At 35.1% G+C, this 15104-nt stretch overlaps 1 protein-coding gene across 1 annotated transcript; it reads left to right on the top strand.

Moving 5' to 3' along the window:
* The first annotated feature begins 4623 nt into the window (after positions 1-4623).
* On the top strand, positions 4624-15104 carry LOC141623875 (uncharacterized). The gene is made up of 14 exons (XM_074440026.1): positions 4624-4830; positions 5786-5893; positions 5990-6124; positions 7849-8409; positions 8893-9070; positions 9327-9641; positions 9750-10268; positions 10532-11334; positions 11429-11514; positions 11590-11808; positions 13251-13379; positions 13493-13861; positions 14182-14294; positions 14579-15104. Exons 1-14 carry the CDS (start codon positions 4726-4728, stop codon positions 14674-14676), a joined length of 3738 nt encoding a protein of 1245 aa, XP_074296127.1. The 5' UTR covers positions 4624-4725; the 3' UTR covers positions 14677-15104.

Genomic DNA, 15104 nt, shown 5'->3' with positions numbered 1-15104 from the left:
AACTCCTCCCATTCGTTCCATGCTGCTCCCGCCTCATTCTCTCCTTCTTCAAAAAAGAATAGACCCGATTCTTGGCCCAACGACCTCCCAGATCGAATACAAACCATAACCATCTTTTGTTGTGCCAACTCGTTTTATGACTGAACTTTTTGTGCCTTCCCTTTTCGTGCCTTTTGAACCATCTTTGCTTGTGCCTTCCACCCTTCCTCCCTCCATGCACAAGTATCTTAAAATCAAAGGAACACTTTCCAGCAATAGAAATACCACGAACCGAACTCAACAAAAAACAACAACGTCGACCCTCACCATATAACTTCTTATAAATTGATTGATCACGTGCTGATTGATAATTTTTGTTAACCTGAAAATCCGAGCAAATATTATCCTTACCCGAAATTATTAGCAGATTAGCATCGTTGGTTTCACTCTTAGCCTGGTTCGGAAATTCTTCTTGTTCTTTTATAATTAGGTCATCAACCAAGCCTTCTTCATTCACGCCTTCTATGCACGCGCTGCTCCTCTTCATGACCATCAGCAAAAGATTCAACTTTCTCTTCTTTGTCTTTGTGAACAACTTCGATGGACTCAACCACGATCTCTTCTTCCTTAATTTCATAAGATCGAGCAAGTGAACTCTCTATATTGTTTAGCTGGGCAGGAAAACGATCAAGCCCTATTTGCAATTCCTTCAATAATACCGAAAACTCAAACTCCTCTAATTCCCTCAACGCTTGTTTGAGTTTCTTTCGAGACATGGCAGCACAAGTGACAAAAGATAAACCCTAGGACCGTCTTGGATTTAAGGAAATCAAGAGCTGAAGCTCTGATACCAATTTGATATAGAATAAAGGACGCGATCTAGATAGACGGATCGTGATCTGAAAATATGCAGCGGAATCGATATTTTTGTATTTTATATTTATGAAATGAACGAAATAAGAAAGATATGGAGTGAATTGCTCTCCTTCCTCGCAAGAAACTCGAAACAACACACAACTAGGGTAGCGATCTCACTCTAATCCTCGCAAGGTTATAGCTTAATCTACTATAACTTCAGCCTCGCAAGGATGAACTGCAAACTAACCTCGCAAGATTAATTAGGGTTGTTCGCAAACAGAAAAGTAATTTTATTACTCTCAAACTCTAAGTTCAACGTGTGTCTGTCCCTTAGGGTTTACAATAGATCCCTATTTATACTAATTCCATCACTGAAGGCTAACTTGGAAAATAAGATAACAATAAAATAAAGGGTTGTTTAATAACAATAATCCAAGCTAAGCCTCCCCTTCCCCATTTAATACAACCTATTGATTATCCCATATTAATCTATTCTTTGCTATCATTTATCTTATTTTGATCTTTTCGAAGGGCAACCTGTTAAACAGGTCACCTTTTTTTTTTTTTGCAGGAACCCTTTTGTTGAACGCCTTCTTTCATTTTTCTTCACCTACTTCTTTACCTTTAACCTCCCTCTTTCTTCTTTCTTCACCTGGTTCATATTCCTTCTTCTGCATTTTTTTCTTTAATTCTCATAAACACCCACTTCAATTAAACAACATCAAATCTCTCATTCCCCTCTAACAAATATGGCTTTCAATTTTGTCTGCATCGATGGTACGATTTATGTTGCTACACGGCAATTATCCCCGTATTCTTTTATAAATTGATCTCAAATTGGTTACATTTCCACACAATTCACTCTTTTCTAAATTCCCTCTTTTTACTACTACCATCTCATGATCATTAAACATAATATTCATACATAAATACGAGTTTGTCCATATTAAATCTGGGATTTTATGCGATTTCATTTTATGCATATCTACAATGGGATTTATACCAGCTGATCGTGTTCTTGAATTGGTGTTTATGGTGGTGAATGGAAGTGAGTTTATGGTTGAATTAAGGCGGGAATGGGGGATCGATATCAGGCAGCCATGGTGGTGAATGGCAACGATGGGATCGAGTCATGGTGATATGAAGGCGGATTATGAAATTGAAATTGTTGAAGATGATGAAGACAACACACCCTTCTTCATTGTGAGGGGAAATTTGGTAAATAAATTGAAGAAGGAAAGAATGTTGAAGATGAAGGAAGAAGAACCCAGAAAATGAATGATGAATTATAAATAAACAAAAAAAAAAGAGGAAGAAACCTGCTAATAAGTAGGAATTACCGCTGACAACAAGTAAAAATGAAAGTGGGTGTAAAATAAGATAAATGATAGCAAAGAACAGATCAATATGGAATAATCAATAGGTTGGATTAAATGGGGAATGAGAGGCTTAGTTTGAATTATTGTCATTAAATAACCCTAAAATAAAACCTAAATCAAATAAAGTCTAAATCAAACCAAATTTGATATTATCTAAACCTAGCCAAATCAATACTATACTATATATTAAATCCAGAAACCAAAGGACTTCAATGTAATTAAATAAATTTATACAAATTAATTATAATATAGTTTTAAATCGATAGCACCGTGTGATAAAGGGAACTCAATGTAAATATTATATAGTTTTGGTTAAAAGTATAATATAAAGATGTCTTGATGAAGAATATTTATGGAAATTACATTAAATTAAAGTAATTAAATTTAGAAAACACAAGAATATAGTGATTTTCCTTAAAATTAACATGCCCCACTTATGGAATTAATTAGTATCATCATAGAATTATACATTAAATTAAATGTAGTAAAAGTAATAGTAGCAGCAACGAGATTAATAAAATTAACGATATTAATGTGGGAGTAGTGACAGTTATAATAATGATAGTGGAGTAGTGAAAGTAACTACGAATGTAGTGAAAGTAACAGTGGTAACAATGAGAAAAAGTATAAACAATTAAATAACCAATCGACTCAAGGAAATATTTTATTTACTTAAATATAGGCCGGATAAAATTAACGGGAATGATGAATTTAACAGAAAAAATAGAGGAATTAGTGAAAGAAACAATAGTAACCACGGGAGTCGTGAACGTAATGATATTAAGAAAGAATGTCGTAAAAGTAATAATATTAATAGAGGGGTAGTGAACGTGTCTCATAATTTGAAAATAAATTTTACATTTCATCATAATTACAAGATATAGCGTAGAAAAATATAGTACAAATAGTAAACGTGTGAGTTAGACAACTCCAACATAGTTTATTTCATTAAAAAAAAAATTTAACGGTAAATAGAGGTAGCCCGAACGAAGCCAGACACCAAACATAGGGAGTTCAATGATATTAAATCCAGAAACCAAGAGACTTTAATGTAATTAAAGAAAGTTATACAAATTAATTATACTATATAGTTTTAAATCACTAGCACCGTGTGATGGACCCGATTAAGGGATCTCAATGCAATTATTATGTAGTTTGTGTTAAAATTAAATTATATAGAAGCTTGGTAATTTTCCTAAACATTTGTAAGAGACTAAAACATGGTTAATTTCCTTAAAATAAAATAATTAATTAAGATGGTCAATTTCAAGGAGATTAAAAAAAAGAAGATGCTTGGCATTTTCCTAAAATCTATGCAATTTTATTAAATTTTATAGTTTATTAGATGTATAGAGATGTTAATTATTTAACATAAAAAAATATAATATAAGTAGGTTATAAATAATTCAAGTTAGATTCCATAATATATAATATTGCATAATTCTTTCGATTTGATTTAATGCATAAATGTAATATAAATATATAAACCTCTTAAAATTGCATGCCTAAGTAGTAAAAGTAATGTCAGTAAAGAAAATAATTGTAGTAACATTAGATATAGTTATATGATAATAATAACTCATTTGAACAGTAAAAGTAACAATATTATCAGCGGCATTAGTGAAAGTGATAAAAACAACAACGGGAGTGGTGAAATAATCAATATTAATGCGGCAGTAGTGACACTAACAATAATTACGGCGGGAGTAGGAAAAGTAACAATGATTACGGGCAAATAGTGAAATATTATCAGCGGCATTACTATTGTTTCATTAATAAGAGTAAAATATTAATAGGGGGAGTAGTGAATTTGTCTCAAAATTTATTTCATCGTAATTTAAGGATATGTCATAGAAAAATATATTAATGATAAATTTATGGGTTATGCAACTTTAAGTAATTTTATTTTATGAAAAAAAAATTAATGGTAAATAGCGGCAGTCCGAGCGAAGCCGGGCACCAATACTAGTAATACCCGAATACAGGATATGTACTCGGTTTTGGACCCCGTCTTCTCCTACACGGGTTATGTAGCCGAGTTTCAGCTCCTCTCATTCGTTCCATGCTGCTCCCGCATCATACTCAGAAAGGGACGATTTTTTTTTCAAATCGATCATATTTCCGAGAACTACGATTTGAAAAAGATTTGTCGAGTTTGGAACTCGTGACCAAAAGATATGGTCATTCAAAGTTTGTTCGGTCAAAAATAAATTGACATACAAAAAGTCGTAGCCATGGGATTCAAATACGATTTTTTTTAAATAGAAGTTCTCGGAAAGATAGATTGATTTGAAAAAATAATCATCACTCTCTAAATTCGTAAACACGAGTTATGAGCTTTTAAAATTTTTTGCATAAAAAAATTGAATATTTGGTACAAAATGAAAGTTGTCTCAAAATGGTGCGCACAAAACACTCCCAAAAAATTGAATTCCCGCCAGGACAGAAAAGTATAATATTGAAGTAATATTCCCCCAATTTTGATTCGTGATATTTCTTGTTGAACTCTATGGTGAAACCACACGACGATTCAATCTCCAACAACCTTGAAATCGTATCAATTGGTACTCTCTACTCCGGGCAATGGGATAAAAAGTACTGGAGCTCCTCTAGGGTTTGTATTCTTCTTCTTTCTAAATCTCCCCTATCTTAATGTTTATTCCTTACTTTGAAGTTTATACTATGTTCCAGCTGATGATTAGATGTATGCTAATTAGTAGTTTCATCAATTATTCCATGTGCTTTGAGATTCCTTCCTTTGTTAAGTATGCGTTATTTATTAAACTTAGTTTGGAACTTCAGATAAGTGATTACTATTGTGTTGCTGCTGATTTCCGGAGACGATATCGTGTTTTATTCCTGTGTAATGGAAGTGTCTATGGTGGCCAATGATGACTAAATGCAAGCAATGACATGTCTCTTTGGTCGATTTTTGGTTTATTAGAAAGTTTCGGAGGCGTTTAGTTATATAAATTTACCGAGTTAACGACTATGAAAATTTTAATTAGCGCGCTATAGAGTATTGACTACTGAAGAATAGGAGATCAAGCAATTAACTCTAGGGTTAAGGAAGTAAACTTGATTGTTAATGGTATGATCGAATGCCAGGACCTTATGTGCATGAGATTATTAAAACAAGATGAATACAAATTTCCTTAGCTCTACCGACTCATGTTAGGTAATTTTACGTATTCTGAGTAATTATATTATCAACTCGCTTTCAATAATCAGTGATCATTGTGATTGATTATTTTTTGTTTTTGTTTTGTACTACTGTCTGCCGTGCCTGGGTATTTGAAGAGTGGACTTGGGGTGGTGGTGGTGGGGGTGGGGTTGGGGGGGAGGGGGGGTTAAGGCAAGATCGGATAACCTGAATTTCTTATTTTCTTGCCATTTTTTTAATATTCTGAAATTTACGTTAGGAACAATTTTCATAATCAACACACCGAAGAGACTAATCAAGCACGGGCAGTTTCTGTGGTCAATTGTAACTCCTTTAGTATGGCAGTATTTTGTTTCTACTCAATAGTTTCCAACTCTTTTCACACTAATCATTGCTTATTGGACAGGGAAAAGACCGCTATCCTTATCCGATTGGCTATCAAGCCCTTCGAACTCACAATGGGCTTACATATAAGATGGAAGTCTACGAGGGCACAAAAGGGCCTATATTTCAGGTGTGGTGTATAATGTTTGATTTGTCGATTTCTTTCAAAACACATTTGAAAGGTAATGAATTGAGGAAATTGGTCTTTTTTCTTGCCTTTTGATAGATTACATCCAATGACAAAAAGTCTGGTGTTGGAGAAACCCCGGATAGAGCGTGGGAAAACTTTCAGAAGAAAGGATGTTCTCGGGTGAAACTTTTGCCTGGAAAGAGATTTTCTGGTAAATTTGATGGAGTGGAGGTACATATTTTCCATCTGTTAGGATCTCAAAAGTACTTTACATGTAATGTTATTATCTCTTTTTTATAACATGAATCCTGTAAGAGTAGTGAAACCAGTTCTTTGATGCCGCTCTTGTGTTTTAAGAAGTTAAAGGTCATCCAATTCTCAATGTTGATAAAATTTTTGATTTTAGCGTCAAGTACATCAAATGTTGTCTATGTTTTCTTTATCAGATTGTACTTTCTAGGCTTTACTTCTATTTAAGGCAATAAAATTAGGGGTCAGGGGACGTTGAATGTGATTTGGAGTTTGTTTCAGTTACTAGGAGCAGAATTTGATGTTTTCCTGGACAGATGAGTAGCTGTTCTGCTAATACACTCATGAAAGCTCAGTAATACTAGGAATTGTAGAGTTGGGAGCAAGCAGGCAGACATAAGTTAATCAATGTATATTTACTTGGTAAATGTGGAAAGATGTGGATTATTAATTCCTCATTTGGAGATCGTTTATCTTTCTGTGTTAAAAAAGCTTTTCTGAAATGAAATGGACAGAAAGGTAAATCTGTTCGACTTAGAGCCTTTGGTTTATGCTTGCTCGGGCCCAAGGATTCATTCTTATGTATGCCTGGAATCTGGACACAAGTGGTAAAAGTTGGTTGATAAGGAGTTGTATGATCCATCTTTTGACAATTTTCTAAATTCCGACATATGACAGGGGGTTTTAAAGTTGTCCTGAAGTTTGTGGGATCAAGCTCTTTTGTTAACAAAAACAAAATTTTACACTAATTGTAGAGATTATATAGTTTTCTGATTTTATAGGCATTTATGTGATAGGTATGACCTTAATACTGTGATAATTTGAGCACCTGGGGATTGAATTGAATTAGTTCGCAAGAATCTCATTTGCTTAGGAGGTTTTTGTTCATTGTGGGCATGTGTGATGTTCCTATTTGGTTTACCGGATCCACTCATCCTTCAGCAAATCGCGAATTGGTTTGAGCATATTCATATTAAGCAGTTTGCTTAGAATTTATATATCAGACACTTTATGAGGAGTGTATTCTGGGTCGTATGCTATGTGTTCATATCGAGTTAGACAACTCTGGTTCTGTTGTAGGACCTCTAGGAGTGGTTCTCTAGTTTTTATTCAGTATTTTCATATAATGTTATTTTTGCAATTCTCCTTTTTTACTCATGATCCAATATTCCAATATACAAATTTTTGAACTGAATTTTGAACCTGCTGTTAGTTCTTGTTCAGTGGTTGCATTATCTGAATGGAGTCTTGTATTTTATCATTCATCATATCTGATTTCACAAGATTCTTGTGTTTCATTTTCAACTTGGTTTAGCTTTTTTGGCTGCCTGGGAACTCACCTTGGATGTTGACGCACTCATTTCCTGAGTGTGGTCTTGAGCATTCGAACAGCCTTGAATGATGCAATCTCTGACAATAAACTAATAAATTTATATAAATCTAATAGTGGAATGATTGGACACATGTTCGTTTAATCAGATGAGTTCTTGTTCTCAGATTCTTTTGTTTTCACGAATTGCATGTTCTGGATTATGCATTTATGGTTTTTACAATGACGAGTCTTTGACTGGTTCAACTGCTGGAAACAATGTTATCATTTTTTATGCATGTTTCTTCTAGGGCAGTTTATTGCTTTGTAAATCTGTATCATTCTACTTCGGCATTATTTACCAAATTTAAGATCATTATCCTTGTGTACTTTGTAGTTCTTTGGATTTAAAAATGCATTAGTCCAGAGACTACTCAGGGAGCTGTTAGCTTCTGTAAATGATGCCTCCAACCAGAGTTCACAATTTACCAATGCGAGTAAAGCTTCTGCTGATGGTCAAGATGTGGGACACCCTCTAAAAGATCAATCTCCTGAATTAATGTCTTCCCTTGACAAAACCAAGCTTACTGGCAAGAGAAGGAGAACTTGCAGAGGTGCAGACACAAAATCAGCTTGCAAGAAAAGCCAAAAGATATGTCAACCTTTAAGTGAGGCTGATATTGGCAAAGATCTATGTAACACAAGGATGACCAATAACTGTGAACCCGTTATATCTTCTACTGGTCTTTGTGAAATCGATCAGGCTGATGGACCCTTACTGTTATTATCTGACATGGAGCTCAGGAAAAATGTTCCTTTGTCAGGTCATAGTCTGCCTATCAAATATATAGAAGTTCTAGATGATTCAAAAGCAAAATCTTCTATAGTAGACGGGCAAAGCGACCTTGCTAGCAGGGGAAAAGGTTCCTGCATTTCTTTGCCTCACGAAAATAAATCAGTAAGCACACCGTTCATTTCTGAAAACACATTACTCAAGATCTCTAATTGTTTGATTTTTTCTTGCTAATTTTTTCAGTTACTTTTGCTTCACATAGAGATGTTAAACTAACTTTAATCATGGATAATTTCAGAATCATGTACTTAGAATTCTTGAACATGTTGTCCACTTTTTATATTCAAATTCGTTAGTTGAGTTAGAAGTAGATCCATAGGGCTTGTTTGGATGGAGAGAAGTTGAGGGAAAAGGAGGGGAGGGAGAGAGAGAGAGGGATACAACTTCTCTTGTTTGGTTAGCAAATAAGGTTGGGGGGGGGGGGGGGGGGGGAATTGAATGATCCATTTTCCCTCCTAGACAGATCAAAATCCCTCCAACATATCCCTTACGCCATTCCTCCTTCCTTCCATCTCTTTCCCTTTCTTCCATCTTCCTCCCCTCCCCTCCTCAAATGCTCTCCATACACACACCCTTAATGTTTAACAGTTTGACAGGCAATGTACAAGGGTTCAAGAACATGAACTTTCTGCAGTGACTGAAGTAGAATATGGAAATGCTCGAATTGTACCTGATGGACTAGACTCTAGGCCACCAGTCTTAACAAGTATCCAGATCAGTCGCTCTGCTTATATTTGTGCTCAGGATACATCGGAGACTCGGCAAGGTAATATCATGTCAAATTTGTATGATTGGCAACACTGTCGAGAGATGCAAAGACTTTCACTGTTAAATCCTAGATCGTGTCAGTTGTTAATTGTGGTGATTGAAATAAATGTGAAAAATTATTGTGTTCTCTTTACGTAAGCAACCTGCTGCCATCATAAATGATCACATCATACAAAATACCTCAGTTTTTTCTCATGCAGTTTTCATGTCATTTATTTTAAACTGTTACTTTTTGGTATGTTTGTGCACTTCAGGTATTGGTAATGTTACATCCAGGACTGAACTAGTTGCTGATATGGTCATTTCTGAAGAGCCGATCACTGGATCACATTCAGAAGCCATAAATTGTTACTTTACTGGCAGTTCTGAAAAAAGTGATTTTGATACAGCTGGTGAAGATATAGCTAACTCAATGCTGTCAGTTCTTCTCCCTCGAGCAATCCCGTTTCTGACATATTCATCAAGAAAGAAAAGGAGAAAAGCTAGTTCCTCCAAAGAACTCTCTTGTGGACGAAAATCTGACAATACATTAGTAGGGACTCTTCCTATCATTGATGACATTTCTCCAGGTATGTTCAATGTTAAGTTTGTTACAGGCTTATACTTTAATCAATTTATTGCATCAAGGGAGTCTGTCTTTTTACCAAATTAAGAGAATGACCTAGTGATACTTGCAGCTCGCGCACATGCTAAATCAGATGTGGAAGGGGTAAAAAGGACAGATCCTATTAGTGGTTATGCTAACCCGTTTGAGTCAGAGATGGAAAATGTCAAAGACATTGTTCCAGACAGCTTGGATGATGACCAATCGGATTATCTTGTCGGCAACAAGCTGCCACTGTCTTATAAAAATGCCAAAGAAGTTTTAAATGATTTGCAGGAGAAGAGTGAACCTTTTGGGAAAAGTTCATCTGATTCGCATAAGGCTACCGAGTTATTCTACAACAAAAATACTAATAACAAGACTCGTGGACGCAGAGAAACATTCAATCATGAAGAACTTCCTAAGAATTGCAACACAAGTGTTCAGAATGATGGCGTTCCTGAATCTCATTTTACAGTAGGCTGCCAAACATATATCCCAACAAACCGTTTTCTCGAAGGAAAAGATCACTGGTCTACTGCAGTGGCTAATTCTAAGTTTATTGAACATAGCTGCAAAAAGACAGAAGGGGATACCATTCCTGACGGCAAAGGTGACTTCTCAGTGACTTGTTGCTCCCTTATTGATCCCCTTTCAAATTTGTGTGTTTTCAGTGTGGTGTCTAGTATTTTCTCTTTGCGTTCTTTTTTTGCTCTTTGCTGTTTCTAAATATAATTGTATCTAGCTTCTATATATAAATAAACGAGGCCTTTTATTTATGGGTTGAAGATAAAATACTTAAATTGCTGATATAAAACTGCTTTGAAGTTCAGAAACTTTCTTCCGCTTATTTTTATTAACTATAATGCCCTACAGATATGTTCAGCCAGGATTCTGCAGGGTTTGTACCAAAGAACTCTTCACTTGGCAAAATAGTTCCAAAGAAGGCAGAATATAGCGCTCCTTTGTCAGAGAGCATAATTTTTAGGAACAATGGGGACAACTGTGCTCCTGAAAAAGACCATGAGGCTGAAACTTTGGTTTCATCTGATTTTTGTCAATTGCATGGGATTAGCAATAATGACCAGAGCAGAACTTCACTTGATGTTCAAGGGAAACTTGAAAGACAAATTTCGCATCCAAAGGATGAAAATGCTCAAGAGGCTCTGGGTCAGAATAGCACTCATTCCATACTGCAAGCACAAGAACATGCTTTGAATTGTGCCTTCACAATGGATGGTGTGATCGATGGATTTGGTGTACATGTTAGAAATTCACAACACAACCACAGGAAAAATAAGACTGGAGCCCTACACTGCAAATCTGTGTATCAGACTTCAGACCCCAGGGGTGGTGGTTCTCAATATTGTACATCCCATATTAAAGAAGATATAGCTTATACTGGTGTTAATTGTCCGGCAAAACAGAGAAGATCTGAGATCGAGGATAACATAAAGCTTATTGGTTGCTACTCTCATCTAATGCAAATTTCATCAGTGAAACTAGCTCATATAGGCCATGAGATCTATATTTGTGTTTCATGTGGTCCTGCCGAAGATGGGAAAAGGGATTTATTTCTATACAAGCTATCAAGTAAGGAACCAAGTCAAGGACGCCCTGATATGGTTGGCCATACATCGATAAGATTGCCTTTATTAAAGGATGAATTTGGCAGAGAAGTAAATAAGCACTTGGTTGCATAAAATACAATCTTCTTGTCACAGTAGCCAACAGGGAGTAAGCTAACTTCTTTATTTTTGTCATCTTGATTAGGTTGCCATGGACAAATCTGGATTGCAGTTTACACCAGATGCTAGTGGTCTGGTCTTAATAGATTCCATCAGGATGCCTTATTGCAGGTTCTTATCTTTCCTCTATACTTTTTACCGGTATTAGGAGAGTCAAGCAGGATGCTTTATTGACATTCTGTGCAGGGAGAATAATCTGAATTGTTCATGTCCACAATGTGAATCTTGCTGCTTTGAAGAAAATGCTGTAAAGATTGTGCAAATCCAACAGGGCTATGCCTCAGTGATATTGAAGCTTAATACAATTTATGCTGTTCATTGTATATTGGTTTGCGAACCACAATGTCTGATTGCTGTGGATGAGAGTGGGAGAATCTACATCTGGATTATGGATCCAACCTGGAGGTAAACTCTTTAATTATCAACTGTAACAGCCAAGATCACCTAATTTGTGAGGAGTTGGAACTAAATTTGGTGCTTGCTCAGTGTTTATTAAGGCATTTGTGGTCTACTGTTTACAGAACTAAGGTATAAGAGAACCCTAAATGCCCACTAGGAAAGGGTATATTGAAGGTGCATATTGACTTCATTGTGTCCCTAAATGCACCTTCAATAAGATTTTGTGCTTCTACTAATCTACTTAATGACAGGGAGTTCACATTCTAGGCTCTAATATCTCAACTTGAGTTTCAATTGGACTATATTGGAAAAAGAAAGGTTTTGAGTTCTATAGATTTAACATCCGCATCACCAAGAATGTATTATAGAAAATATGTTGTTTGCGTGCGTTGTGTTTCAATTCAACTATCCATATATTATTTTTCCTACGAGTGTATGACTCGGTATGCCTGTGCCCTGAGTTGCTCTCAGTTTAATAATTTCAGACTGTTTTCAGATTCATGTAAACTAGTTGAGATCCCGTGTTTTAGCACGGCATTTGTGAGGGTTAAATTAATTGAGCTTAAATTTTTACATAAATAAGTTGTAGTTATAATAGTATGTAATATTATTAAAAAAAAGTTTATTATTCAAAGGACTTTTAGATTAAGTTATTTTTGTGTGAACCTATTTTTATTATTAAAAATAATGATAGCATCCTAGATCTTTTTATGAAGAGAATATATAAAAAAGCACAAAATAAAAATAATAATATCACATTTTTATATTGGACATTAAAACATGTTAGCTTGTATAGTTGTATAAGATGGAAAGATTAAAAAGAGCGAAGTTGTCACGTTTTATTTATATAATCAGTTGGTTTTTTTACTTAGCTTTAATCAACCTCAGTTTCAATGTCAAAATTTATTTATACATCATAGCTAATTTTTGTACGTTATTTAAAATGGCAAAATTTATTTATACATCAAAATTTATTTATACATCATAAGATTTTGGAGATTTTATTTGTATTAATTATACTCTATAATCTATATTATACTTTATACAAACACTATAATGTTTGGAGCTAGAACTTTTCTGTGTATAGAAATATAGGATACTAAATATTTTATTTGTGGCAAAGATTGCGCATATAGTTATGGAAATTCTATTATTATTAAATAAGCTAGTATTAATATAAAATATCAATGTTTGGGGCCCACCGAGTTTCTTGTTTTACCGAAAAAATTATACTCACATTGAATTTTTCGTTGGCCCAATAATGTATTGAATTGTAGTGAATTAAGATGACAAAAAAATAGGCCCACTTATAGGAGAATGCATTTAGGCTGGAAAAATATTGAGTTTTCTTATTCTTTTAGTTTAGTGGGGATGATGTGTTCCACTTGTGTGATTATTTTTCTGTTTATGTAGTAACTTCTACATGTCATGTCTTTGATCAACTGCAGTCTACGAATGAAACAACATATAATTCTGAGCAACGACTTCCTTCCTTCACGAATCGTAGAGTTGAAGAGAGTTCCTAAATCATCTTCTATGGTGATTGGGCATAATGGTTATGGACAATTCAGTCTCTGGTAAGCTGTCTTTCCACTGTGTTAGAATGTCCTTGCATGTTGCCTTTTTAAATGTTTTTTCTGTTACCTTCATCAAACCAATAATCAATATTTGTTTGTCCTGGGTTTGCCAGGGACATAGCCAAGCGTACTGTAGTCTCACAGTTCTCTGCTCCAGCAAATTCAGTCCTTGAATATCTTCCTGTAAGTTTGTTTAGGTGGCAAAGTAAGAGTGTATCTAGTGACAAAATTTTCATGGAGGAACGTGTTAAGAAACTTGTGGAAGAAACTACATTGTGGTTTTCGGGACACAATGAAGTCAATATCTCATGCTTAACAGACGAGAAGGATATCGCTCTCTGGGTTCTTATGTACACTTCTTCAAACTCGAGTGTTCCATCTGCCAGTTCCTCAAGCAACTACTGTTCATATTCAGATGGATGTTGGAGGCTTTGTCTGTTGGTTAAAAGTACAGTTATAATGGGAGCTGCTTTTCCTTCAAGGTACTTGAATTATTTATTTTATTTGTTTTTTTATTCATGTACTTGTTTTGATAGTCTTTGTCTGTGGAATATGACGGCATAAAGCAAAATGACTCACTAAATAGTTTTTGTATATTGTGAAATAACGTTTGACCGATGCAATCTTCATTACTAATCTGGAGCGTATGAGGCACTGATTTTTCCAGAAAAAAACTCTGAGTTAAACTCACCGAAGGTTGATTACATCATGTCCCTCCTGGCAATGTTATAAGCGGGAGCCTGTGAGGTGCTGGTTTTTATTGTTGTTAATTTTTATTGTACTGTTTTTGCTTTGTCATCAGTACTGCAATTGGTACATCATCTGGCATTGGCATCATTGGTACATACGAGGGACATGTGGACATTTGGGAGTTGCCCACGGGAAATCAGCTTGGGAGTTTGCATCACCGTGCAGGTATGTTTGTCTGAAAAGGGGGCTTCAAAATGTTTGATCTAGCATTCTTATTCATGTGTTTATATGGTTGATGGAGTTTTATAAACTTTGAAATAAATGCTGCTTGAGGATGTAGCATATAGACATTGGTACTATTCAGTATTCTCCCTGTAATTTGTGATTAATCTAAGCTAGTTTTAATAGAGAAGTGTATTAATGAATCTCCTTGATTTATTTTACAAGAAAGTTGTGATCAAATTTTGTTCTTTTGACCTTTTACTCGCCTGATGTCTTTTCTTTCTTAGGAAAACGGGTCTCACACGTGGCTGTCGATGATTCCTTTTCATCCATTATAGCCATCGCTCATGATGATGGTCAGCTTTGTGTTTACCTCCGCCATTGACATCTTTTTACTGATGACTACAATCTATAATTGTCGTGAATCAGTTGCAAAGCATTCAATCTGCATATATAACTGCACTTCCTCCAGTCAAGAAGTCCAAGTAGAAAAAACAGTTCAATGGGGCTAATTGATTGAAATTGATACATCCAATGGCCGGTGAACCGAACATGTCAGGGTTATCACGCACCCAGATGCCCTGAAATCGTAGTGATTGCTATATGATAGCTATCAGTGACGAAAGCAGCCTGATTTGATTGGTGTAAATTTTCTTGTTGATCTTTTGTTTGTTGGATATTTCCCGTGTAAGTGCGATGATCTGGTAAATAACCGGTTACTAGTTTTATACCCGTGCAAAAAAAAAAAAATGCACAGGTCTGTTTTAAAATAAAAAAATTTATCCGTGTAAATTGTACGGACCTGCTTTTAAA

This window comes from Silene latifolia, chromosome X (assembly GCF_048544455.1).
Source record: "Silene latifolia isolate original U9 population chromosome X, ASM4854445v1, whole genome shotgun sequence".
Lineage (NCBI taxonomy): Eukaryota > Viridiplantae > Streptophyta > Magnoliopsida > Caryophyllales > Caryophyllaceae > Silene > Silene latifolia.
Note: the sequence above shows the minus strand (reverse complement) of the source record. Positions and strands in the feature narration are given on the sequence as shown.